Below are 25,858 nucleotides of genomic sequence, written 5' to 3'. Positions count from 1 at the left end.
GAATAACCAAAGTAGGTGGAAATATCATTTTCCATAATTTTCTTGTATAACGAAATTTACAATTCTATAAATTTTTAATGGGAGTGATAAATCGACCCCCATATATCTTAAATTGACCCCCTATGTTTCAGAGGAGAGAGAAAGACACATGAGGTCGATTTAAGATATATGGGGGTCGATTCATCACTGCCCAAATTTGAATTGTCCATCAATATCGAGCGTTGCAAAAAGTTGGCTTTGATAAAACCTTAAAAAAAAAAAAACAAAACTTACAATGGGTATTTTTTCTTCTCAATACATCTACCAATGACAAATTACAATTGCTCCTCTGTGTTTTTTTTTTGAAAAAAAAACATTACAAAGGTATTGCAGTAATAGGCCTACTCGGTCTTGTATACCAGAGTTCGCATATTGATTTGTTGTTGCACCACCAGCACTGAAACCATACCGTCCATGAAATCTGGGGAGGCGAGAAAGTCACCGGTCACCCCAAGCTCCGGACACTCGCTCCAATCGGAGAACACTTCGAGTACCAATTTTGATTCTTGTTTCCGTCCGGTCATCACAAGATCATAGCTGCCCCCCATGGAGCGTAGCAAACTAACCATCTCTTCTCCATCTCGCACCACATTCTCTCTGTAAATCATGCCATAATTTCTAGTACTCTTTACCCTGAATTCCCCCACCGAGTAGTTGTCGGCTTGCCAACCCCTCTTAGGGTCCTCCACCTCCTCCTCCATAAGGAACCTCACCACGGTGAGGCTCACTTCTGGGTGTTGGGCCATTCGAGAGGCATAGGCAAGTGCCTCCCGATCATCGGGCCCACCCAAGAATATAATGGCAATTTTATACGAGAATTGCCCTGGGCCGGCCCAGAAAGGCACCCGGCTGAGCCTACCACGGTCCACGAGGATCCCAACCGAACAAGGGGCCTTATCGAGGATATTAGGGTTCACGGTTTGTAAGGCAAGGTTCGTGGCATCCATTTGGCCGTTGATGGTGAGTTGCTTGTGGAAGGGGTTGATTATGAGGGACACCTTCCTATCCAATGCAAGCTTGCATATATCTTCATGCATGGTTTTGTAAGGGGAAACAAGTGTGAAGGGTTGAATGCAAATGTTGCCACCCTTGTGTTGTTCATAACTTAGAAAGGCATTCACAATTGGGTATTTTTCAGTTGGGTAAGATGGTCTCCTTTCTGAGGTGTGAGCTATGAACATGGGGGCGGCGCGGCCCACGAGCTCTACGAGGTGCATGACATACACACAGATGGGGTTTTCTTTCGTGGAGTTCGAGGCTTCGAGTAGTTTGATGATGGTTGGGACGTCTTCTTCATCATGGATGCATGTTAGTATGCCAAGTTCCGCATGGGGCTTCAAGTGTTCGATCGTTCTCCGATCGTATGCCATGAATATTCTTGGATTCCTCATGAGGATGCTCACTAGAAGTGACGAAATTCCGGTCACCATCACCGTCGAAAACATTAGAGTTGAAAAAACTTGTTCATCTATAAGCTGAAATATTTCCACCAGATCTTTAAGTAGGGATTTTATTGCAAAAACAACAAACTTCAATAAAAACTAGTATGTTGGTCCCATGCTATGCATGATGTGTAAAGTGATAGGCCCCGCACCATCAAAACATGATGTGTAAAGTGATAGGGCCCATCCTAATGCATATGTTTGGATAGTGATAGTGTGGGCTCCGCCCTACCCATAGGTTTGGGTAGTGATGGTGGGCCTTACGCCCACCAAAACTTGAGGTGTAAAATGGCAAACATATATAAAAAAAAAAGTTTAAGGTCTTGAATTCTTGTGTCATACTAGAGATAATGTTAATTTGAGTGTTTGTTTGTGAACCAATCCCAAATTTCTTTATAAAATTTTGGCTGAAAATCCGATTTTTAGAGAAAAATGAAATGACTTACGGGTACGAATTTTAGAAACCAGACTTGACCCGCCGATTCAGCCACAAGTGACTAGAAGGGACAGTTCTGGCAGCCCGCTAAAACCATTTTGAGGCCCTGCATGCTTTGGATTTTTTAAAATTGATTTTGGAGTCCAATAATCACTTCTGGACTCAAAATCAATTCTAAACATCCAAAACAAATAGGGCCTTAATGTTTAGGATCTGAGCTCCTTCTAAGTTCCTTGATGCACAGTGTCGAAGGTTGATGCACACCTTCACTCGCACTGTAATCCTCTTGAGCCTGGGCTTTTCAAAGTTTAAAACTTGGCGGAATTTCTTGGGACTTTTATCAACAAAGGTGTTCGATTTATTACATGTTTCCATTGTTCAATTGGGTTAGTTTTGAAGAACCCAATTAGTCTCATCTCATTTATAAACTCAACAAGGCTGTCTAAAGTTTGCACTAAGTACCATTTTCTTAGTTTCATAATTTCACTGGGGCATTAAATGAACTCGATTTCATATGTAGCATGGCTGATCCGTCTATGTTCATCAGACATTGTACTTCTAGCACCATCATACTTCTCTATTATACATATTAAATGGTTCGTATAGGTCCATGGTTGACACCTTTTGGTCACAATTTTCTCTAAAGGATTTAGGTAACCTCCACTATTTTCTTGCCAATGAATTTCAGTTCTCCAATGGTCAACAGATTAATTCTTAACCAAACAAAATGTACATGGAGCTCAAGGACCTGTAAAACATGTGTCATGGTTTCTGTGTATTGGACTGTTTCTCCCTCATGGTTCTATATAATATTGGGTTCTCTCAATTGTAAGTACTAAGTCTTAATGGGTGTGTCTGGATGAACACTCAAATTGCAATTTGGTGGTTTCAAATGAATCAATCCTTGTCAACAAGAAAAATAAGAATTAGAAAAAAGGAGAATCTCTCTCTCTCATCTAAATTCGTAGGTTTGGATCGGCCATAGTTGCCAGAGTGGAAAGCGAGTTCAAGAAGCGATGCGGGAAGAGAAAATATGGGAAGCGAGAAATCTGAATAAAGTAAGGAGAAAATATATGGGAAGCATCATAGAAAGTCAACATGAAGCATGTAATATGCCTCATCAGAAGCAAACCAAGAAGTATGTAGAAAGATTAGGATTGTAATAGGTTAGGGACTAAGAGTTAATATAGGTAATGATTAGAATTTGTGACTAATTAGAATTACAAGTTGTAGGAATTTACAATTTCACATGTTTTATTCATTTATTCATGTATATTTAATGTTAAGTTTTTTTAAAAAAGATCCACATAGTTTTCATTTGAAACTTAAGATGATTTTCAAGTTTTATATGCGGTCTCCTTTTTTTTTAAATACGCTCCTTCAGCATTTTCAAAAGTTGCAAAAATTGAAAATATTCTTTTAGGAAGAAAAAAGCAACCTAAACGTGAAGCGTACTCTTAATTAAGAGGAAACAAGTTAAGAAGTATGCGTGCCCTAAATTTAGGAAGGGAGAAAGCTTCATAAGCGAATTCCCAAGAAGCAAGCTTCTTATCTAACTAGGAGGTTTCCGGTAACTACGGGATGAAATTTTGCCGCATCCAAATCCATCAATCCTTGCCAAAAAGAGAAGCAAGAATTGAAATCTCTCTCTCTCTCTCTCTCTCTCTCTCTCTCTCTCTCATACGAGTGCCTTTTGCAATCAATTTGGGTGTTCATCTAAATGCACCCATCGACGTTGCCAACAAGAACAAAGAGAAAATGAAAAGGGTAAGAGGTGTCTTGCCTTGTCACGCATCCAATGATAATATGTGATCATCTCCACTAAGTCTTTGAAGTTCATGATCAGCCCAAGCGATATCGATTCATTCCAAGATTATCATCTGCATGATCCCCCACTTCGTCCAAGAAGCCATTGTGAACAAATCAATCTTCAAACCGGATTTGCCATAGCAGAATGGTAGAAAGAGGTTGTTATTAAGAATCTCCACATTTTTCACAAGCGTCGCTCCTAAAGGTGGACCATCCGGTACTGCCATGCCCATAAACAAAGGTCCATCGGCGGTAGTTTCACCGAACATGATGCTAAGGAACGCCATAACCATGAGCAATAATAGGATGGGTCCAATATAGACCTTATCCACTGGTTTACCCTTTGGTGTTTTTCGGACTATCCATCTCATCACCGGCTGAACGACAGAGACAATGAAGATTATTAGTAGAGCAATTGAAATTAAGTACCACATAAACTTGATATTTTGCACCGGAGTATCCTTTAGGCCTTCGAAGAATATGAAGGACACCCATGCCACAATATCGGTAACTAAGGCCGAGGACAAGGCGAGTCGGCCTAGATCCGAATTGAGGAGATTGAGTTCGGCGAGGATGGGATTGACAACAGGAAAATTTGTTATGGATAGTGATACAGCTAAGGATGCAAAGAATTGCTTGCGGGTGATGTTGTTCAGTGCAAATTTGCCGAAGAAGAAAGCTGAAAATTCAATTGATATTAGAGTAAGAAACAAGCCAGAGATAGCTATAACAAAGGCCATTCTTCCTGTTTGTTTTATCATACCCATGTCTTGCTTTACTCCATTGAGGAAAGGTAATAAATGCTTCCGATTGAAGCAACTGTTTGCATCAAGTAATTTCCTCGTGGTGAGAAAACCATGGTGGAGAACATTTTGTTACGTCCTAGAAAAGATGGGCCAATGATTATAGCACCCTGGAAGTACAAATAGGAAAAGAATGACAAGGAAAATTAAGATGAATACTTAACTCAACTCAACAAAGCCTTTGTCCCAAACTAGTTGGGATCAGCAAAATGAATATTAGAGGAAAATGCACAATAGGCAAGTATAAGAGGCAACCATTGGACGTAATTGGCATATACAAGCGGGGTGTACGGCCAACCCAAAAAGAGGGGCAGCATGTGATGGGGAGTGTTGATGTATTGTTAGTACTCATTGAACCTAATTCTAGGGATCTCCTGTCTCATAGGTTGGGTGTCCATTACTAATGATTAACGCCATTGCCTTCCACCCTATTCCTACCTTTTGACTTCAACATTTCTAACACTAATACATGATTAAATAAAAAGAGGGGCCACAGGTGAGGGGTACTATTGATGTATGAATGATTAAATAACACCATCTTTGATAGCATAACTCTTGTATATGCCAATTACTTCCAATGCTTGCCTCTTACAAACTGTCCTAAATCACGTACTTGCCTCTTGTACACTTTTCTCTAATGAGAAAGAAGAAAATGGGGAAGATGAAGAATCTTACAAGGATTTCGCAAACGACTGCAGGTTGTCTGAGTGGCTTGAGAAGGAATCGAAGGGAACGGGTGATGATGAACATGATGGAGACTTGTAAACAAAAGAGAGGGACGAAGTGATAAAAAGGATTATCACCATAATAAACGCCAACTGAATAAAATGTAGTCCTGGGATAACATTGAAGTGATAATGTTATGTTGTTTTGGAGATTGAAGACGGAGTTGGCTCCGTGGGACGTCATTGCAATCACCATTGTTAGCAACTTGATTGCCTTGCCCCTCCCCCCTGCAAGGGGGGAACGAGAAGAGAACAGAGAGAGAGAGAGAGAGAGAGAGAGAGAGAGAGGTGTGGAGAAAAGAAAAGCAAGAGAGAGAGATGGGAAGTGTGAATTTTCAGAGAGAGAGAGAGAGAGAGAGAGAGAGAGAGATGTATATGGAGGAGATAAAGGTCCGGTGGAGTGGATTTTGACCGTTCACTACCAATAAAAAAAGGTTTCTGCTTGTTGCTCAAAACATGAAGCGATAAATTCACCCCCCCTTTTTTCCCAGGGTCGCCCTTAGCTTCCAGTTCTATATGGCTCTCTCTCTCTCTCTCTCTCTCTCCAAACTAAGAGGAGTGCTAAACTCAAGGGCGACCTTGCATAAATAAGATGAAAGGGTGCGCACCGATTGGTTGAAAGTCACCAAGGGGCCGCCTTTCATCTAATTTATGCAAGGGTGCCCCTGAGTTTAGCATTCCTCAAAACAATTCCCACTCCCTTTTTAACTACTTACATTGTGAATTTGGGATTTCCCCCTAGCTCAATGGTCAAAGCATTGGTCTTCAGCCTTGGGGTCCGAGGTTCGATCAATCCCAGCTTACCTACCAAAAAAGAAACTTTACACCACCTGATTTTGCTCAAGTTTGTTTAGTATACGGTTTTATCGCATAAAAACAATTACTATTTTCATTAGAATACTAAAACAGAAAAAAGAAATTGGATAAAACAGTAGAGAGAGAGAGAGAGAGAGAGAGAGAGAGAGAGAGAGAGAGGACACTAAACAGACCTTTAAAAATCTCAGGTTAAAAGAACATAAGCTAAATCAGGGTATTCCATCATCGCTCTATATATGTTGCCATACTCTTTGCTCCCCTTTACTTTTTGTTTTCCAAATCCATTCCTTCCTTTGCTATCCGTCCTTCAATCATCACCAATTCCCTAAACTAGTTCGTCATGACTAAGGTACTCTTCTATCATGGTCCTGATGATGTCTCTCTTGATCCCATCTTTCATTAGGATTGTGTTGTTGCCGATGCAATGGTGAGTGGCAATGGTGTGACTTGGGGCATTTCTGAGCTCATCCAACTCGTTCGATTCAAAATTCTTATGAACAAAGAGCTTTTAGCCGTGTGAGTTTGTGAGCCCCACAGTTCTACATATGCATAGGATTAGGATTATTGTTGGAATAAATTGGGTTGAGGTTGTAGCTATAAATAATATTTGATAGCTATGAGTTGTAAGTTTCTTTTGATCACTATTTGATGGAATTCACACTCCTTGATGGGGGCACTAGTTCGTGCAAATCTGACTTTGTATCAGAAAAATGAATGGTTTAGTGGAACGAAAACATATGCACATATATAAATATGTTATTACCTATGATGGCTCAAGCATATTTTCCTGATGAATTTTGGGTGGTAATGGGTGAATTTGTATGGACACCCAAATTGCAATTTGGCAATTTTTTAAAAATGCATGAATCATTCGAACCAGAATTTTTTTTAAAAAAGAATCTCTCTCTCTCTCTCTCTCTCTCTCTCTCTCACACACACACACACACTACTTAATGGGAGTAGTTGGAAGAAACCCAAATTGCAATTTGGCAATTTCAGCATCCAAAAACATCAATCCTTGTCAATAAGAAAATGAGAATTGAAATCACGCTCTCATTTATATGGACTCTTAATGGGTGCTTTTGGATGGACAACGAAATTACTATATCGATTTGGGTGTTCATCCAAATGCATCCTTAGTTGCCAACAAGACCAAATTAAGGGAAAATGAAAAAGGGTAGAGATGTCTTGCCTGGTCACGAAGCCAATGATCATATGAGATGATCTCTACTACGCCTCTGAAGTTCATAATCAGCCCAAGCGATAGCGATTCTTTCCAAGGAATCCTGTAACAACGGCAAGCCAACACAGTCCCCACCAGCTTCCCAATGTATCCACTCAAGATGATCAATTGCATGATCCCCCAGTTCTTCCATGAAGCAATCTTAAACAAATTAACCCTCAAGCCCGCTTTAGTGAGAAAGAATGATAGAAAGAGACTGTTATTGAGAGTCTCGGCATTTTTCACAAGCGTTGCTCCTAGAGGTGGCCCATCTGGCACTGCCATGCCCATAAACAACGGTCCAGCGGCTAGAGTTGCACCGAGCGTGTTGCTAAAAAACGCCATTACCATGGCTAGCAAGAGGATGGGTACAATATAGACCTTGTCCACAAGTTTTCCCTTGGGTGTTTGTTTTACGATCCACCGCATCACGGGCCGAATAACAAAGATTATGAAGCATATTAGTAGAATAATGGAAATGAAGTACCACATGAACTTTCTATGTCCTATCCCACCTTCTTGACTATTGCCTTGATAGAAAATGAAGGCAGTCCATGCTATGAAATCGGTAATTACGGCCGCAGATAAGGCAAGTCGACCGACCTCTGAATTGAGGAGATTGAGCTCGGCGAGAATGGGATGGGTAACAGGAAAATTTGTTATGGATAGTGAAATAGCTAAGGTTGCAAAGAATGACTTGTGGGTGTTCTTCATTACAGGTTTGCCGAGGGAGAAAGATGAAAACCCAACTGATACCAAAGTAAGTAACCAGCCAGAGATAGCTATAACAAATGACCTTCTTCCTGTTTGTTTTATCATACTCATGTCTTGCTTTACTCCACTGAGGAAAAGGTAATAGATGAACCCAATTGAAGCAACTGTTTGCAACATGTAATTTCCTCGGTGCGAAAATACCATGGTGGAAAACCTTTCGTTGCGTCCTAGAACAGATGGGCCAACGATTATAGCACCCTGAAAGTAAAAAAAAAAGTTTTCGTCGTGAAGAGATAAACAATGAATAAGGAAAATTAAGAGGAAGAAGATTCAACACTCCCCTTCCCTCCCTCCCCCCCCCTACCCCCGCCCCCCCCCCCCCCCCCCCCCCACACACACACACACACACACAGTGCGAAGGGGGGGGGGGGTCGCGGGCGGCATACGCATGAAATTTTAATATCAAGGAGTTTTTGGTTTTGAACCCATGACTTGCCGAGAGGCAATCTAGCTCTGATAACATGTGAAACAACCAAGTACTCCATAAGGTTAAGCTATTAGAGTTGGTGTTATTTATTAATTTATACTTCAAAAGAAAATGAGGAAGATAGAAGCTTACGAGGATCTCGGAAACAATTCTGGGTTGTCTAAGTGGCTTGAGGAGGAACTGAACGATGCGGGTAATGATGAAAATGGTGAAGACTTGTAAACAAAAGAGAGGGACGGAGTGATTCAAAGGATTATCACCATAATGAATGCCAACTGAATTGACTGAAGTCTTGCGAAAACACTCAGCTTGGTAAAGTACTGATATGTTGCTTTGGAAATGGAGGAATGTGTACGCTCCCCGTGATGCCATTGAAACTGTCATGGTTGCAGCCTTGATTGCTTTGCCTCTCCCCCTACAAGAGGGGAATGAGAAGAGAAGAAAAGAAAAGAAGATGGATCGAGTTTCTTATGCAAGCCTTTTGGGAAGCTTGATGTTTGCCATGGTATGTACTAGACCAGATATTTCTTATTTTGATGTTCTAAGTCGGTTTACGGCGAATCCAGGTAATGCTCATCGGAGGAAGAGAGGGAGCGGGAGGCCTAGAGAGAGAAAGAGAGAGATGAATGGAGGAGAGGGAGGTCTAGAGAGAGAGAGAGAGAGAGAGAGAGATATGAATGGAGGAGAGGGAGGTATGGTGGTGAGGATTTTGACCATTGACTTCTGACCGGTTTGAAGGGTTAGGTTTGAGTTTGTTGCTCGAAACATCGAGTGGTCACCCGGTATCATAGTTTTTGTAATGAAAACACTATTTTTTCTTTCACACCACTTGTAGCAATTGACCTGATAAATTCACCCCCTTGTTTTTACCTTGGCCACCCCTTGAAGTTGGTTTTCTTTCCCTTCTCTAATTACCCGCCGGTGATCTATTATGAGTTTCCGCCATGGTTTTAAATTTCGACTGAAATCTGAAATTTCGGATTTCGGTGGAGACCGACACCGAAACCACACAAAACCGAAATGGTCATTTATTTCGGCCGAAATTTCAGTTTTTCCGAAATTTGACACAAAAAATCTGTTTTTTAAAATATTAATTTAAATTTCACCGAAATTACCAAAATTTTCGGCCGAAATTTAATAATGAATAAAGTATTGTTTTTTTTTTTTGTACCAGATTTCGACCGAAATTTTAAAATTTCGGTTGAAATTTCAAAATTTCAAGGTCCGAAACTGGTATCGAAACCGAAATTTTAAACCTTGGTTTCTGCGCGCAATGAGAGAGAGCGAGAGAGGGGTGAGGTGAATTTTGACCGTCGATTAAACCGTTGACGAGTCAAACTTGGCATTTGAGTTTAAATTGGTTTCTTTCCTTCAATAGTAAAACGTCTTTAAAAAACGTTTTCTTTCTTTCCTAACCTTGTTCGTAAAAACTAAAAAACGTTTTCAATAGTCAAACTTGGCATTTGAGTTTAAATTCGTTTCTATCTAGGGGTGTAAACGAGCCGAGCCGAGCCGAGCTTGGCCAGGCTCGGCTCGGCTTGGTCAAGCTCGGCCAGGCTCGCGAGCCTTACCGAGCTCGGGTTATATTAAGTTCACACCCCTCATCTTCCCTGGACAGCCCTATCTAGTGTAATTTGACTACTTTTTTTACACTATGGGGGGTGGTCCAAGTAACAAATGGGGTTCCAAAAATGAAGTGACATATTTTGCCTCCCCCTTTCACTCCCTGAACAACTCTTTTAGTGTATATATATTAATATATAATATATATATTTAAATATATTAAATTCTTAACGAGCCGAGCCGAGCCGAGCCTGGCCTAAATCGGGCTCGACTCGTTAAGCTCATCGGGCTCGCCTGGCGAGCTTCCGAGCCAGAGCCAAAATTGACAGCGAGCTTCCGAGCCCGAGCCAAAATTGACACCCTTATTTCTATCTTTCAATAGTAAAACGTCTTTAAAAAACGTTTTCTTTCTTTCCTAACCCTGTTCGTAAAAACTAAAAGGGGGTCTTGAAAAAGGCTTTTGAGTTGAAAGGCGTTTCAAACTTCTTTCACCTTTTCTCATGTTTGCTTGTTTCATAACAGCCACTTTTCTAGGCCCACATTTGCCACGTAAACATTCTGTTAATCTAAACCACCACAGCAAATCCGAACCTTCCATCTCGTTTGGGGTTCTTCCAAGAAAATCTAAGCCGTTGATGTTCTCCATGGGATGATACTAACCCCCGATCCGTGGAAGTTTTTATACTGTGCTGTCCATTTTACAAGTTAGCGGGTTCAACTTGGAAAACCAGTTTCGGAATTCTGAGAAATAACTCGGAATTCCGACGCTTATCAAAATCTCGAAATATGAGGAATCCTACGGATATTAGAAGAAAGAGATCTATCTGTTAAAAATATTTTCAAAAATATTTAAAAATATTTTGGACCAATTATTATCAAATTAAGGTCCGTTGTAACTAAATGAATTACTAAGCAAGTGCCAATGATGTCTAACTTTTTGGTGTGTTCTCTAAGGATTGTCCCAAGATACTTATCATGTTTTAGGACCCTAATAGAGTATGTTTAACCTTGTTAAGTGCTCATTGGTCCTCTCGTAGTTCCTAAGCTAAGGATTGGACTTTTACATTCTAAGACTTGACAAACATTCAATTTCTTCAATCTCTTCAAGTCTTCATTGTCACCATGGACCATCTCTTCTATTCTTTTGCCTTCACAGGGTCTTCATGAAATTCTCCAAGACTTCATCTTCCTTTGGTTTCAAATGATCTTCTCCATTTGGTTCATGCCATGATCCATGCATTTCTTTGACTTTTGTGTTTGATTGCTTAAATCTCTAATACATGCACTTAAACATCAAACGCATTAAAAATACAACACAAATCAACTTGTGTTTGGAATCATTAAAACATAGAAGATTGCCAAGGTGGAAACCGTTGGGCTTACAATCTCCCCCCCTTTTTTTTTATGATGACAACACACAAGGTGATTGCCACATTTTAGCACAATTTACCTAGAACTTTGGCTCGGAATTCCAAGTTATTTCTCGAAATTCCGTGAAGGCATCTGTTCCAAAATAAAAAAGGGCTAACAGTACACACGGAATTCAGTGCGCAGCTTCCGTAAGAGCCGTTAGGAACCCTATAACGGCTAGTTTTGGTCTTCCTTGCCTATATAAAGGCCTCTAACCTTTCTAAAGATGATTCTAACACTCCTTAAGCCTCATTTGAATACATATTGATTTAAAGAACAAACTTATGCCTCTCTTGATTCAAAGACAAGGATTGGATTAGGAGCTTTCATTGTACATCTTCTGCATCAAGATTATAACCATTTGAAAGGGATTTTTGCTTTCTTTCTTTCTTCATCAAAGATTGTAATTGGGCGAGTGTTCGGAGACGCGTAGCCTTCTCTCCTTAGTGGGGATCGCCATCAAGGTTAAAGCGGTTGATTGTATTTTTGGCACCGATCTTCGCCGAAGTTAAGAGGATCAAATAGTAAATCCATCAACCTATTTTGTTGGTGGAGTGGAGTAGGCCTCGTGGGTTTGAGGACCAAACCACTTTAAATTTTTGGTGCACTTCTTCTAACTCTCTTTTTATATTTCTTGCACTCTTGATTTATCTTTGCGGTCTATTATTTAATTGATCTTAACTTAATTTTGGGTAAAATTAGTTTAAGCTTTTAAAAAGAAATTTGATTTTGATAAATCCAATTCACCCCCCTTCTTGGGTTGCCACCATCATACTTGGGCCTAACATTGCATTCTCAGTTAATCTATGGAGAAATACTTTGGGCATCTGTCTAAATGTTTCTCTCTCTGGAGAGGAGAGAGAAAGACACATGGGGAGTCAATTTAAGATATTTGGGAGTCGATTTATTACTCCCCTCATTTTAATGCTAATTGATTCAGACTATTGATATTCACACTACCATGTTTTGATAACAAGATGAACTCACCTTGTCTCTTCTTTTTTACTAGAATGCTGAGAGCTTTTGGGGAATTGTAATAGCCTTTTAAAGCTAGTTAAAGTATAAAAGACAAGGTGAGTTCGTCTTGTTATCAAAACATGGTAGTGCGAGCATCAATAGTCATTGACTTCTAACTTCCAAATTCCAGCTTGCAAGCATTAATTTACCATGCTTTCTAGTTTTAACCTAAGTCACAAATATTGTAATATGGAATTTCTTTGCAAGGGATAATATAGCGATGTTTTCACTATAAGTCATAAAAATGAAAATATTATTTTTAAAATCTCAGGATTATTTTGAGAGTTTGTCGTTTTATCAAAATGTCACTATAAAATCGTGATATGTTACAAATGTGGGGGATATTTGTCAAATAGGTTTTAGCCGTATCTTGGGGCCGACGTGGGAGAGACCTCACCAAAGATGGTCTAATTCCCAGATACCATATTGATCGTTCTTTGATCCACCGTCACCCATAGGATTGCTATGCTTACACATCCTTACCTCTTGAGATCCATTTTCCTACATAGGTGATGATTTTTGTGCCTAAGATTTATTTTCTTTCTTATTATCATATTGCATTCAGACCCTTATGATTATATACGTCGTTTTTTTTGTTTGATGAGAATTGCTATTGTCAATGCTTGCTTGAGATTAGTCTGTAAGTTCCTTTGTTGAGTTATCCTTACAGCTAACATAAAGTAGGCATGCTTGGCTGGTTTGTTGCAAGATTTTTTATTGAAGTGGTGTTTTTATCATATGCCATTAATTGATCTAGTTTGATCCATTTCAGACTTGTTTTCTGCTTCTGTCGTATTTCTCAAGTTTTGTCTTAATGCAGTTGTATCTCTCCATGTTAAGAAGCAAATTACAAATTCGCAAACATTTATAGTTATATCAAGATATTTCTAATGTAGTCTTCTACAAATTATTTGGTGAGAGCTAAGGGATCTGTACCTAGTTTTTTGTGATTTTGGTCATATTTTATAGGCACAATATTTTTTTTACTTATCTCTTATCCCGTTTCATAATTGCTTTGTAGGAACAATTGACCAGCCATGAATTAAAATTTTTCCTTGTTAAAGATCAGCCTTTAAATATGCGAAAGCTATGGATTCTTTTGGAAATACTTGGAGATTATTGAATTTTTTACTTTTTTATTTAGTAATATTGGTGGCTAAAAAACTGAATTGTGGTTTTCTTACAGAAGTATAAAGTTTGCTTTCATGTGGGTCGACCGGTATAGAATCATAATTTAAGCTAAAAGGAGTAGAAGAAATATGGCACCTGCGAGCAAAGCAGACAGGAAGGCAGCATTAGATGTGGCCTCTTGGATGTTCAACGTCGTTACTTCTGTTGGAATCATTATCGTCAATAAAGCCTTAATGGCCACATATGGCTTCAGTTTTGGTAAGTTCATTTCTCCACTCTTTTCTTTCATTAGTTCATTAGTTTGTCTTTGGGGGGTGGGGGGTGTTACCCTTTAGTATAACACAGGTTATAATTGCTTCAGAAATGCTAATTTATCTTGATTAGACTCAACTGTAACATTAGCTTCAACTTTGGATTTCTTGCATGCTTCTAATGAGTGCGTAGAGCCAAACTCTGACTGTCACCTAACCAGGGTTGTCTCAAGTCGTTCCCATTTAGTGGATACAAATGGGCAATCTTTGTCAGTTTAAGCTATACTCTAAAAGAGAATTATGTCAGTGTTGTGAAAATCTCTCTGTTTTCTCTCTCCTCTCTCTTTTTATTTTTTCAAAAAGAAAAAGAGAATTATGTCAGTTAAACCGTTGTAATTTTTCAGGTACCAAACCTGTTTATTGTTTGATCTCTGTTTCTAGACTTAATCCGTTTATTTATTTTTTCTTATAATCCTCAGAAAAAGGAAGTATCCATACAGAACATCATTAATTTTTTATTTAGTTCTCCAAATCTAGTAGTCATCACAGTGCTTCGCTCTTGCCATTTCTCTAATCCGTGCCTGGGTCTCGTAGGAATTTTGTGATCCTGGACCAATGGTAAAAGGAGCTCTGCATCCAAATTGGGAGAGCTACCTAGAAATTTATGCTGGCCCCTCTTTGGCCAGCACGTGGCGGTACATGTGGCCCCTCTTTTGGGTTGGCCATTACGTGTGTATTTTTTAATATCAAGGAGTTTTGAACCCAGGGCAATTGCTCTGATACCATGCAAACAACCAATTACTACAAAAGCTTAACCTGTTGGAGAAGGTGTTATATAGTTTCTGTAAATAATTATGTGAAAAAGGTGTTATTTAATCATTTATACTTCAACACTTGCCCTCACGTGTGGCCTCTCTCCTTTTTTTTTTTTTTTGGGTTGGCCTTACACATGGACTTTTAATTTTAATATCAGAGAGCTGTGAGTTTTGAACCTAGGACCAATAGCTCTGATACCATGTGAAACAACCAATTACTCCATAAGCTTAAGCTGTTGGAGATGGTGTCCTTTAATCTTTTTTTTTTGAATCGTTTGTCATTTTATCTTTTTATACTTTTAACAATTGTTATATGATATCAGATTGCCAAGCTGAGTATGATCCCTGTGCAATGCTTTTTGGAAGTTGTATTGGACAAGATCCGATATTCGAGAGACACTAAGCTCAGCATAGGAGTGGTTCTCCTTGGTGTTGCAGTGTGCACCGTAACTGATGTGAGCGTCAACACGAGGGGCTTTATTGCAGCCTTAGTAGCAGTTAGGAGTACTGCCCTTCAACAGTATGTAAGTTACCAACTTCTGAATGCAGATTTCTATTTATTTAGATTGCCTTTATTAGCAGTTATAGGTCCTGGTCTTTATCCAAAATTTTGGTTATAGTCAAGGAATTTCGGTTTCGCCAAACTGAAATCAAAACTTTTCGGTTTCGTCCGAAATCAGGTAAAGAAAAAAGAAAAAACAAATTTCAGGATTTTCAGAAATTTTTACCTAAATTTCAGATTTTTCGACTGAAATTTCCAAAATAAACGAAATTTCGGCCGAAAAACTGGGCCGACACGAATCTTTGTACTTTCAGAGTCAGCCTGGAAAGAAATCCAAAATTTCGGTATTTTGGCCAAAATTTAAAACCCTGGTTATAGTGACCAAAACCCTTTCTTTTTGTTGTTATTATAAAATTCTATATTAAGTGGCGTTGCAATTCATCGCTAAAATGGCAATGGTATATGTTACCAGGCTCACCAACTTAGTATGCAAATGGTTAACTTTTTTTTTTTTTTGAATGGCAACAAGATTTCATTAATAAAGAAGAGACCAAGAAGGACTCCAAGATACAATGAAGATCTAAAGAACATAATAGGCAGAACAATACAAATATTATAATCTAAGGAGGGAGAAAATCAAATAGTTCTTTACTCTCACAGAATACTCCATCTCTAGCTAATTTGTCCGTCTCCCCATTAGCTAACCGTCTAATAACATGGGTGAAAGACACTGATGCCGAGCCCAATCGATCCTGGATTTCATGAAATAAGGCTGCAAATCTCCAAGGGGGTGAACGTGCGTCTCTTAACCATTTAATGACATCAAGAGTCTCCCTCTATCACTAGCTTGTGCAAATCCACATCCTGTAGCCTTTTAATTCCTTCATGAATGGCACAAACCTCTGCTTCATTAGCATCTGCCATCCCAATCGGGCCCATAAATGTCCATATTACTCTCCCTTCATTTCACAATAACCCTCTAGATCCGTCGAAGTTTAGTTTTAAAATACCATGGGCCAGCGGAGTCCATTTTTGAGAAAGTGTAGACTGATTTCTCAATGAGTTGCAAATCTCCCTCCAACCATGCCATAAATCATATGCTGATACAAACCTAAAACTTTCTAGAACTTTTACCCATGATATTGTAAGCGCAATCACCTTATTGAAAAGATACCGGGCCTCTTTAGAGTATCCCTTGAAAATTCTAACATTACGTTCTTTCCATAGCACCCAAATTGTGGCTAAGAAGGATACATACCAGAGTGTTTTTCCTTTGCTCCTCCAAGGCACCAAAACTCAACTTTCCAAGAGCTCTAGGAATGTGGCCGGGAACAACCAATCTATCCCAAACCTAGAAAGCAATCTGCCCCAAATCTCACTAGCCATCTTGCAATGGATTAAGAAGTGATCCACCGACTCACCTGACTCCACACACATAGCACAGTAATCAATAAACCATTTATTCCTTTCTCTGAGAAAGTCAATAGTCTGTATCCTTTTAAGACTTGCAACCCATCCAAAAATACATACCCATACTTTGGCTACTTTGGAAGCACCGGGGCAAAGTAGAAGGTTGTGGTAGAATGATTTGACCGAGAAATCTCCCTCTGAGTTCCAGACCCAAATTCTTTTATCTTTCCCATCTGTTTTAATTTAACAACTCTCCAATGTCAGGAAAATCCTTCCCACCATTTCAAGCTCCCTATCAAAAAAGTTTCTCCTAAAGGGAGGGGACCATAACACTATATTCTGAGGCCGAGTGAAACACTCTTTAAGCATTACCTCCTTATCCAATGCCAATGTATGCAACTACGGAACATCATCATTGAGGGGAGTAACTGTGCACTATTTATCCCACCGGATTCGGATCCTGTCCCATTATACACTCTGAATTTTACCCCTTGCATGAATTTAACTTTGAAGCATAAAACATCCCCCCATACCGTTTTCCCTTTTTTTTCCTGAATTTATCATTTGTCTCCCAATGTCCTTTGCACGAGCCATACTTACTTTCAATGACCTTCGCCCACAACTGATTCTCTTCCTCCCCAAACCTCCATAACCACTTGCCTAAGAGAGCTTGATTTGTTTCCTTTATTCTTGTGATACCTAGGCCTCCAGCTCTGATTGGCTTGCAAACTTCTTCCCAGCTTACTAAGGGAATACCTTCCTTGTTGTTTGTCCCACCCCATAAAAACCTTCTCTGCATTTTTTCGATTCTTAGGATGATACTCATTGGACATTTAAATACGGAAAGCTGATAAATAGGGATGTTCACCAACACTGCCTTTATTAGGGTTAGTCTCTCCCCTTTGGAGACTAGGTTTCTTTTCCACGTCTCCAGTCTCTTCTCCGCTATCTACAATGGGTTCCCAAGTTTCTTTTCTTGGAGTACCATTTCCGAGTGGCAAACCAAGGTAGGTAGAAGGAGGCAAGTCCACCAGAGACCCTAATACTCATGCCAAGTCATAAACAATCTCCTTCTGGATATTGATTCCAAAAGCTTTTGACTTATGGAAATTTGTTCTTTGGCCTGTAATCTTCTCATAGCACCTCATGATTGCTTTGACGTTCATCACTTTGATGAACTCCGGAGTACTGAATAGCAATGTATCATCCGCAAACTGTATATGAGTAATCTCTAATCGCCTTTCCCCAATCTCAAAGCCCTTGATTAAACCTTCTTCTCGCCATTTAATTAATAGTCTGCTCAAAGTTTCCACTACAATAACAAACAGCAAGGGAGATAGCTCTCAACCCCCCTCTAGAGGACTTGAAGAAGCCTTTTGGAGAACCGTTAATAAGCACTGAAAAGCAATCCTAAGAAATACATGTTCTAATCCACATTCTCCATTTCAATCCAAAACCCATTCAACTGAGAAGATAGTCAAATCAATCCCATTCCACCCTATCATATGCTTTTTCCATGTCAAGCTTACAAACAATACCTTTTCTTAGCCATTTTCGATTAGAAGTCAATAGGCCAGCCATGCTGTACGGCTCAGAATGTTGGGCCACCAAGAAGCAGCATGTGCATAAGATGAGTGTAGCGGAGATGCGAATGCTTGGATGTGCGGCCACACAAGGTTAGATAGAATTAAAAATGAAGACATTCGTAAAAAGGTGGGGGTGTCACCAATTGAGGAGAAGATGAGAGAGCACCGCTTAAGATGGTTTGGACATATCCAACATAGGCCTTTGGATGCTCCGGTGAGAAGAGGCAACTCGTGCCAAATTGATGGAGTAAAAAGGGGTAGGGGCAGACCGAAAACAATTTGGGTAGAAACAGTGAGGAAAGACTTGATAGCTGGGAGCATAACAGAGAACATGACCTTGGATATGATAGAATGGAAGAAAAAGACCCACGTAGAAGAACCCAACTAGAGGCAGGATTAGAGCTGAGTAGATTCCTTTCACCCTCTTCATGAAATTTTTCTAAAGGATTCATTTAGCCGACCCCAACTAGTTTGGGACAAAGGCTTTGTTGAGTTGAGTTGAGTTGAGATTAGAAATCAATAGACTCATTAGCAATAAGAGAACAATCCACAAATTGTCTCTGATTGATGAATGCACATTGGTTTGGGGAAATGATCTTAGGCAGCATCATTTTATTCTCTCTGCTAATATTTTAGCATGCTATCTTGATGTAACCTTGGGACCTCCTCGGTCTCACTTTTTTTAATGAAATCCTTTTACCATTCAAAAAAAAAAAAAAACTTTAGCAAATATTTTGTGTAAGCATCCAATCAAACTGATTGGTAAATAGAATTGGAAAAAAGAGAGGAAGAACAAAAAGATGAAGAAAATAAAAAACAAAAAGAAGGGAGTCGTAAAAAGGAGTAGAAAAGTGTAAATATAATTGGAAAATAGGAAAGGATTTGGAATGTTAGGTGTAGGTAAATTTCAGAAGGATGTTTTAGTCGGAAGGATTGGATTCTAAGTTAAATTAAGGTTGGTTTCACTGGTTGGTGGAGACGTTATGCTACCTGAAGGTTTAACCCTTAGCACTAAAATCTGTAGATTAATTCCCTTGGGCTCTTTGACTAGTAGCTTGCTGATTGACGCGATACAAATCCAGAATTCACTTTCCATTGCTGGAGCTTGAGGGATTCGTTCTCTCACCTTGTTCTGTCTGGATTTTCTAGCTGGGTCTTTCTAAGGGTATCAGAAGTTGGATGTGTTGCGTTAAAGGGGGCAAGATCGTTTAATCCTCCAGAATTGTAAGATGAGGCGTTCTCTAGATAGTTGGCTCGTAGTAAGTGGTGGTTTTTCACAAAAGGTGTGCACATGGATTGAAAGACTATAGAAAATAGTTTTTCAGTAATGTATGGTTATATATCAACCACATCAATGTTTTGCTCTTCCTTTGGACTGGGGTCGGCATGTCAACCCAGTCCACTTTAATATTTTGTAATGCTGTTTGGGACTACTGGTCCCACCTGCTATATTAATATTAATGAAATATGTCAATTTAAAAAAAAAAACTGATTGGTCTAAAGTCAGTTACTTTCAAAGCGCCCTTCACTTTTGGCACCAACGTGATGAATGTCGCCCAGTCCCCCTATGTAACTCCATCCCCTGGTGAAATTCTTTGAAGAACTTTAACGTGTCCTCTTTCACATATCCCCAACAGTCCCGAAAGAAAGCACAAAACCTATCTATAACCCCTCTGGACCGGGAGCTTTATCTTTTTCCAAGGAAAATACCGCCTTCTCTATTTCTTCTTCTAGGAATGGACGCTCTAATGAGAGATTGTCTAAATCAGACAATCTATCAAATGACACTCCCTCAGGAACGGGCCGCACAAGCCTAATAGAAGAATACAATCCCCTAAAATGGTCTTCTCTTGCTTACGCAGTTTCATTTCCTTGACCTCAGCCTCTTTAAACATTTTCCTTAACCTTGGTATGAGCCCAGAGTAAGATAATCCCAGAACCTTACTTGTTTCATGATACGAAGTATGAATGACTCAATTTCCTCTCTATCCGAATCTTGTCAATCAATCGGCACCACTTTATGCAAATGTTTAAACGAATATTTCAATTTCTTTTCTTCGCTAAAAACCTGCGACAAATTGAAATGCCACCAGCATTTGTTTCGATAACCGTTCACAATTTTGCAAGTGAATTTAGAGATATCTTTGCCGAAAAGAGTTTTTAATTTATAGATGCAATCAGTTATCATGAAGATGTTGCATTTTAGTGGGTGGGATTATAATTATACCCAATGACCAATGCATTAGCCCGGAACTCTACCAACCGCTATGAGGCAATAATTTAAACTTAAAAAAACGCTCTCCAATTTCTTTAACAGTATTCTGATTTTTTCTCGTGGTTTTTGTCCTTGTAGTTGTTCATTTCCTTCAACGGAAGTATTCACTTGGATCATTTAATCTCTTGGGCTACACCGCGCCTGCTTAGGCGGCAAGTCTGCTGGTAGTAGGGCCTTTCCTGGATTTCTTGTTGACCAATAAAAGAGTCGACACATATGACTATAATGTCACTTCCATCGTAAGTATTACCTATTAAACATTAACAACCAAAGCTGGTCACATTCTATTCAATATCTTAAGACCCACTGTGGATCCCATCCCGGAGGTCGGTCCCACGAGGGTGTGTTTTTTTTATGATGATAGCGCCTTTGTCCATTGGATTTGAATATAGTTGCTTTTCTCATAAATTTGGGATAAAGATCCTAATTTACGAGAGAAGTCAGGACCAGAGTCGCCACCTAGATTAGGGATCTAGGACCCATGATTAACTCTGTATATTTGGTCTACGATTTAAATTCTGGGTAAGTTACCTGATTACGAGATCGGAAGGTGTACCGCACGAAGTGTACAACATCGATCTTGCCTGATGGAAGTCAGACTTTACCTTTTAAATGCTTTAGTTGTTTAAGTTTTAACTAAAGGGGGTAAATGTGAGTTTTATTTAAGAAACCTAAATATAACTAATGATTTGGCCGTTCACAGTTTAGACTCATGCGGGCCAGGAGTGATGATCCTAAATGCCTAGCTAGAATGCTTAGATGCCTATATGAGTGATTTGACATTTTATTAGATTTGATGAGATTTAGTTTAAGTTGAATTTGATTAATTGATTTGACTTAGAATGACCTATGCTATATGAACCTAGATCTAACGCAATGAACCTAAGTTGCATTTTCAGTATATTTATGAAGTTTAGGCTCTAAGATTTTATTGGGGAACCTAAAGTGCAACCTCTAAGTTTAGAACCTAAAATATTTTTACAATTGATCTTGAATTGTGATTTTTCAATTAGGTGAAAGTTCTTAGGTTCTTTAAGGATTTCAAATTTCAAAGAGTTCCCAATTCAAACAAAATAACTAAACATGCAATTTCTGCCAAAGACAAGTAACATGCCATTTTTAAGTGATAAAACATGCAAAGAAACTAAACATGGGAAGCAAAGTAACTAATCATGCAAAATGACCAAAGAACTAAACATGCAATCAATGATTTGAGAATGGGAGAAGGGATAGAAAGAGGGATTGAAGAGACGAAGAAGGGTGTGAGGGAACGGGAAGGATGGAGAAAGGTGCGACTGAACTCGGGGATGCTAAGTTGCCTACGTACCCCGTGATGGGGATCAAGCCACACGTAGTTCCATGGGGTGGTTGAAATTAAGAATTGGAATTGGGATTTGGATTGGCTTTAGAAGTTGGAATTGGGAATTGAAGACTTGGATTGGAAGCATGGATTGAGTCACAAGGACATCATTTTGGGAATTTGAAAGAGGTGGACTTGCGAGATTCTGCCAAACGGATTTCTACATAGGGATGCAATTGGTTAGGGGTTTGGGCGAATGACTCAGGTTGGGTTTGATTGAGTGGGGGTAGGTTAGGTTCAGGTTAGGCTCGGGTTAATGTGTGGGTCTGAGTTGCGGGCCTGGGTTGCGGATCAGGAAGCGAGTAGGGGTAGGGGTCGAATTGGGTTATAAGTTGGAGTTCATGTGAGCCTGTCGGATTGGGGGAAGGTGAAGACGGTATATCAATTCCACACAGTGCATGGGCTGAAATTGACTACATACACAATACATGTTCACAAAATTGGATCAAATAAAGTGTATACAGGAAGTGCATATCTCATTGTTTTGCATGCATGTGGACAGTATATACAGTGCATATTTGAATTACTTTGCATGTGTAGACACACTACACTCAAATATAATACACACAGTGCATATTATTTTGCATGCATGTGTTTATCATGGAAAACACACGCATGACAACACGGATTGGATTAGTTATGAGATGGGGATGAGAGTTGAATTCGGTTATGGTTATGGGAAGGGCTAAATTGGTGGGCTGTTTTGCGATGAGATGCGTATTATTGGGCTCTTAGGACTTCGGATAGGTTTGGGGGGTTCTATAGATGGGTTGGGTTTGAACCAGGTCGAGTCAAGACGTGTTGGGTTCGGGTTGGACTAGGGTCGGCTCAGGTTGGCTTGGATTGTACTCGGGTTGGCTCAGGTTAGCTTGGGTTGAACTCGGGTTGACGCTGGTTGGGCACGGGCTGACTCGGATTAGCTTGGGTTGGACTCAGGTTGACTCGGGTTGAATCTGGTTCGATCCGGGTTGGCTTGTTTGGACGGGTTGAGTATCTTAGGAACCAATAGGGCAAAGTGGCTCTTAGGGGGAATGAATTAATTGGGCCGAGTGGGCCCGATGGCCTGGTTAACTGGGTTGACCGGGTCTAGCGTATGGGTGTATGAGGGTACTGTTGGGTGGATGAATAAAGGGCATATGGTGTATGATGTGTGGCTATGGTCATGGGGTTTAAGGCTTATGGCTATGGGATGGTGGGGTAGGGCGTGGCTTTAGAGTGAGGGTTGCGGTGCTGATACGGTGTCGGGTTGTGGGCGATTCGTGGGGCTGATTGCGGGTTGGAATAGATTGCACCGGGTTGGGACAGGTTGAACCAGGTTGGGTCAGGGCCGAACCAGGTTGGGACAGGTTGAACCGGGTTGAGATCGAGTTGCATATCCGAGTTGGACCGGGTTGACAGGGTATAGTTCAGGGTTGGACCGGGTTGGGTTAGGTTCGAATTGCGGTCCGAACTGGATTCGATTTAGGCTTTGGTTAGTAAGGGTGGGATTCTAAAGGTTCAGGGTTAGGTCAGATGGACGGTAGGGATTTTAGCTTGGGTAGATGAGCCATGGAACTTTGACCTTGAATGGAAGTATTGCCCCTGGCCATGGGGCCCTAATAGGATCTTCGGATTAGATTTGGATATTGTTAGAGTAGATGGGCATGGGAACTAATTCATGGGAATGACATATGGGGATGGAGGTATTGAATATGGGAGAGAGGCATAATTGGTCAAGGTGGATGGGGTACAACAAGAGAGCATCTTGTTGGGCTTGGGTTAATGGGATGGTAGATCTGATGGTGGTTTATGTTAAACGAGTATGATAGTTTAAATTAATGGGATGATGGGTCTGATGGGGGTCGGTTATGAGGATGGATGCATGGGCCATGGGAATGGGACTATTGGATATGGAGAGAATGAGAATATAGGGTGTATGGTTTGGATGAGAGTTGATGATTGGGGAGGTGGGGTGATAGCTATGGACGATTGGGATTAATTTTGGTGATGTGGGTGTGATGGCATAGCAAAATAGCTAAGGGAGGTAGGATATTGGGTTCGGCTAGGAGGGTCGCGTTGGGCGAGCCGAGTGGGGTTGGGGTGAAGTGCGGCTTAGGGTGTGGGTTGGAGTCAAGGCCAAGTAGGCCACTGGTTTTGGGTTCGGGGTGCTGGTTTTGCTAATTGGGTTTGAAGATAAAATAAAAATAAAAAAAATAAAAGAGAAAAGAGAGATGAGAGACATGCATGCAAAATTAAATGAATTAGACATCAATATGAATTCTACTCATAGTATGCACTCTAATCTAACATGCAATTTAATCCTAACATATATTCTAATTCGAAAGTAATAAAAGGCCAACCTCTTTTCGATGCTTGCTGCCAAGTCCTTGCTTTTGACGAAATTTGCCGCGCCATGATCCTTTGATGAAATTTGGCCAAAATTGGCGGTGGGAATGGAGTATTGGTCAAGGTGGGGAGAGATAGAGAGAGAGAGAGAAAGAAAGAGAGAGGCCAAGGCTTGCTTTGGCTTTTGAGATTTTCTTTTTTTTTTCTCTCCTTTTCAGAGAGGAGGTCGGGTAGGTATATATAGGGGATGGGGAGACCAAAGTTGCTAAAGTAGGTGAAGGCAAGTGTAGGGAGTAGATTGATCTTTGATTTTTGGAATTAATTGATGGCTTGGATTAATAGAATATATTCAAAGATATTCGATTGATATCCCCTCTCTAAATTTTAGATTTTAGTAACCCTTTTCAATGGCTTGGATCAAAGACACTTGCCTAAAGATATTTTAGTGTAGAGATAATGCTTTAAATATGAGCCTTGTAAAAGATAGTAATATTTTAAAGTGGCAAGGGAATCTTTTGGATTTGGGAAGCTAACTTTTCTCTACACAATACTTTACCAAAAAAACAACGTATGATAAAAAGGAAGCAACTTTTGTTTCTTTTAGCAAGAGTGAAAAAGTGACATGTGTCCCTTTAAATTGAGTAACTTTTGGATAGGAATCAACAAATGAGTGAAAATTAGAACAAAAGGGGCACGAATATATTGTTTTCAATTTTTCGGATCTAATTATCTTACCAGGTACATCTCTTTATCATTTTAGTTTTTAGAAAATTTGAGGATGCATATTTTACCAGTGAAATTCCACGGATCAATATATTAGGTTATTGTTGGTTAAAGTGTAGCAAAATGAGGGTGTCTACACCCACATGAATGCACTTCAGAGTCATTTATTTTGCTCATATTGTTGCTAACAGTTCTTCGTGTTTATTCTGTAGTTCATCATCATCTTATCATGCACCATTGCAGTAGGAACCAACCTTAGCCAATTCATCTGCATCGGCAGATTCACCGCTGTTTCATTCCAAGTCCTCGGCCACATGAAGACTCTCCTTGTCCTATTCTTGGGATTTTTTGATACGTGACTAGATAGATGGGTCCCAGTTAGAGTTGAATAAATTAGGATTTAGCAATATCTAAATTGGCTTTTAATATTAATGTGGCTGCTAGTAATATTTTTAGTACTTATTTATATTTAGTCGGATATGGAGATTTGATATAACTCGTAGTATATTGGTTGTTGAGTCAGTTTTGATTACTATTATTTTTTAAGATAAAATAAAAATTGCATTTTAACACTTTTGATTGTTATTATCTTCCTGGGAGCTAATAGAACTATGCCATTCTAATAAATTTCCGGCAGTTTATTATACTTAATGATGATAATTTCCTGCAGCTACAACGTTAACTGGCCTGCATTTCGCTATGACAACCCTGATAACTTTTGTTCTTAGATGGCTGGGATATATCCAGCCTTCGCATCTACCTTTACCCGAGCTTCTAAAATTTGTCCTCTTTGCAAACTTTTCAATTGTTGGGATGAATGTGAGTCTGATGTGGAACTCCGTGGGATTTTACCAGGTCTGTTCTATTTACCACTGGTCTTGGTTTTTATTTCTGCTTATAAATGTTGGAATATGGAATGAGTGACATAACTTAATTGTTGTGAAACAACCAATTACTCCAAAAGCTTAAGCTGTAGGAGATGGCATTATTCAATCTT

General features: G+C 39.7%; 2 protein-coding genes across 3 annotated transcripts in view; one reads left to right on the top strand and one right to left on the bottom strand.

Annotated features, from left to right (window-relative positions):
* Positions 1-221: 221 nt before the first annotated feature.
* Positions 222-24,334, bottom strand: LOC143864281 (cation/H(+) antiporter 15-like). 2 transcript variants are annotated; one of them, XM_077375197.1, is made up of 3 exons: positions 24,153-24,334; positions 7,263-8,264; positions 222-1,514 (listed from the first exon to the last, which is right to left on the bottom strand). In XM_077375197.1, exons 2-3 carry the CDS (start codon positions 8,208-8,210, stop codon positions 381-383), a joined length of 2,082 nt encoding a protein of 693 aa, XP_077231312.1. In that variant the 5' UTR covers positions 8,211-8,264; positions 24,153-24,334; the 3' UTR covers positions 222-380. The 2 variants fall into 2 exon arrangements, with proteins under 2 accessions (XP_077231312.1, XP_077231311.1); XM_077375196.1 differs by lacking the exon at positions 24,153-24,334 and adding an exon at positions 8,626-9,208.
* Positions 12,859-25,858, top strand: part of LOC143864283 (UDP-rhamnose/UDP-galactose transporter 5-like) — a 94,467-nt gene continuing 81,467 nt past the window's right edge. Inside the window, exons 1-3 of the mRNA XM_077375198.1 lie at positions 12,859-12,992; positions 13,670-13,872; positions 25,532-25,716. Of these exons, the coding sequence (XP_077231313.1) occupies positions 13,743-13,872; positions 25,532-25,716 (315 nt within the window). The 5' untranslated portion in view covers positions 12,859-12,992; positions 13,670-13,742. The remainder of the gene's footprint in view (positions 12,993-13,669; positions 13,873-25,531; positions 25,717-25,858) is intronic.

The sequence above is a fragment of the Tasmannia lanceolata genome, unplaced genomic scaffold, assembly GCF_043159265.1.
Source record: "Tasmannia lanceolata isolate RefF3 unplaced genomic scaffold, GAP_Taslan_0.1 ptg000048l, whole genome shotgun sequence".
Lineage (NCBI taxonomy): Eukaryota > Viridiplantae > Streptophyta > Magnoliopsida > Canellales > Winteraceae > Tasmannia > Tasmannia lanceolata.
This window is presented reverse-complemented; position numbering and strand designations above follow the sequence as displayed.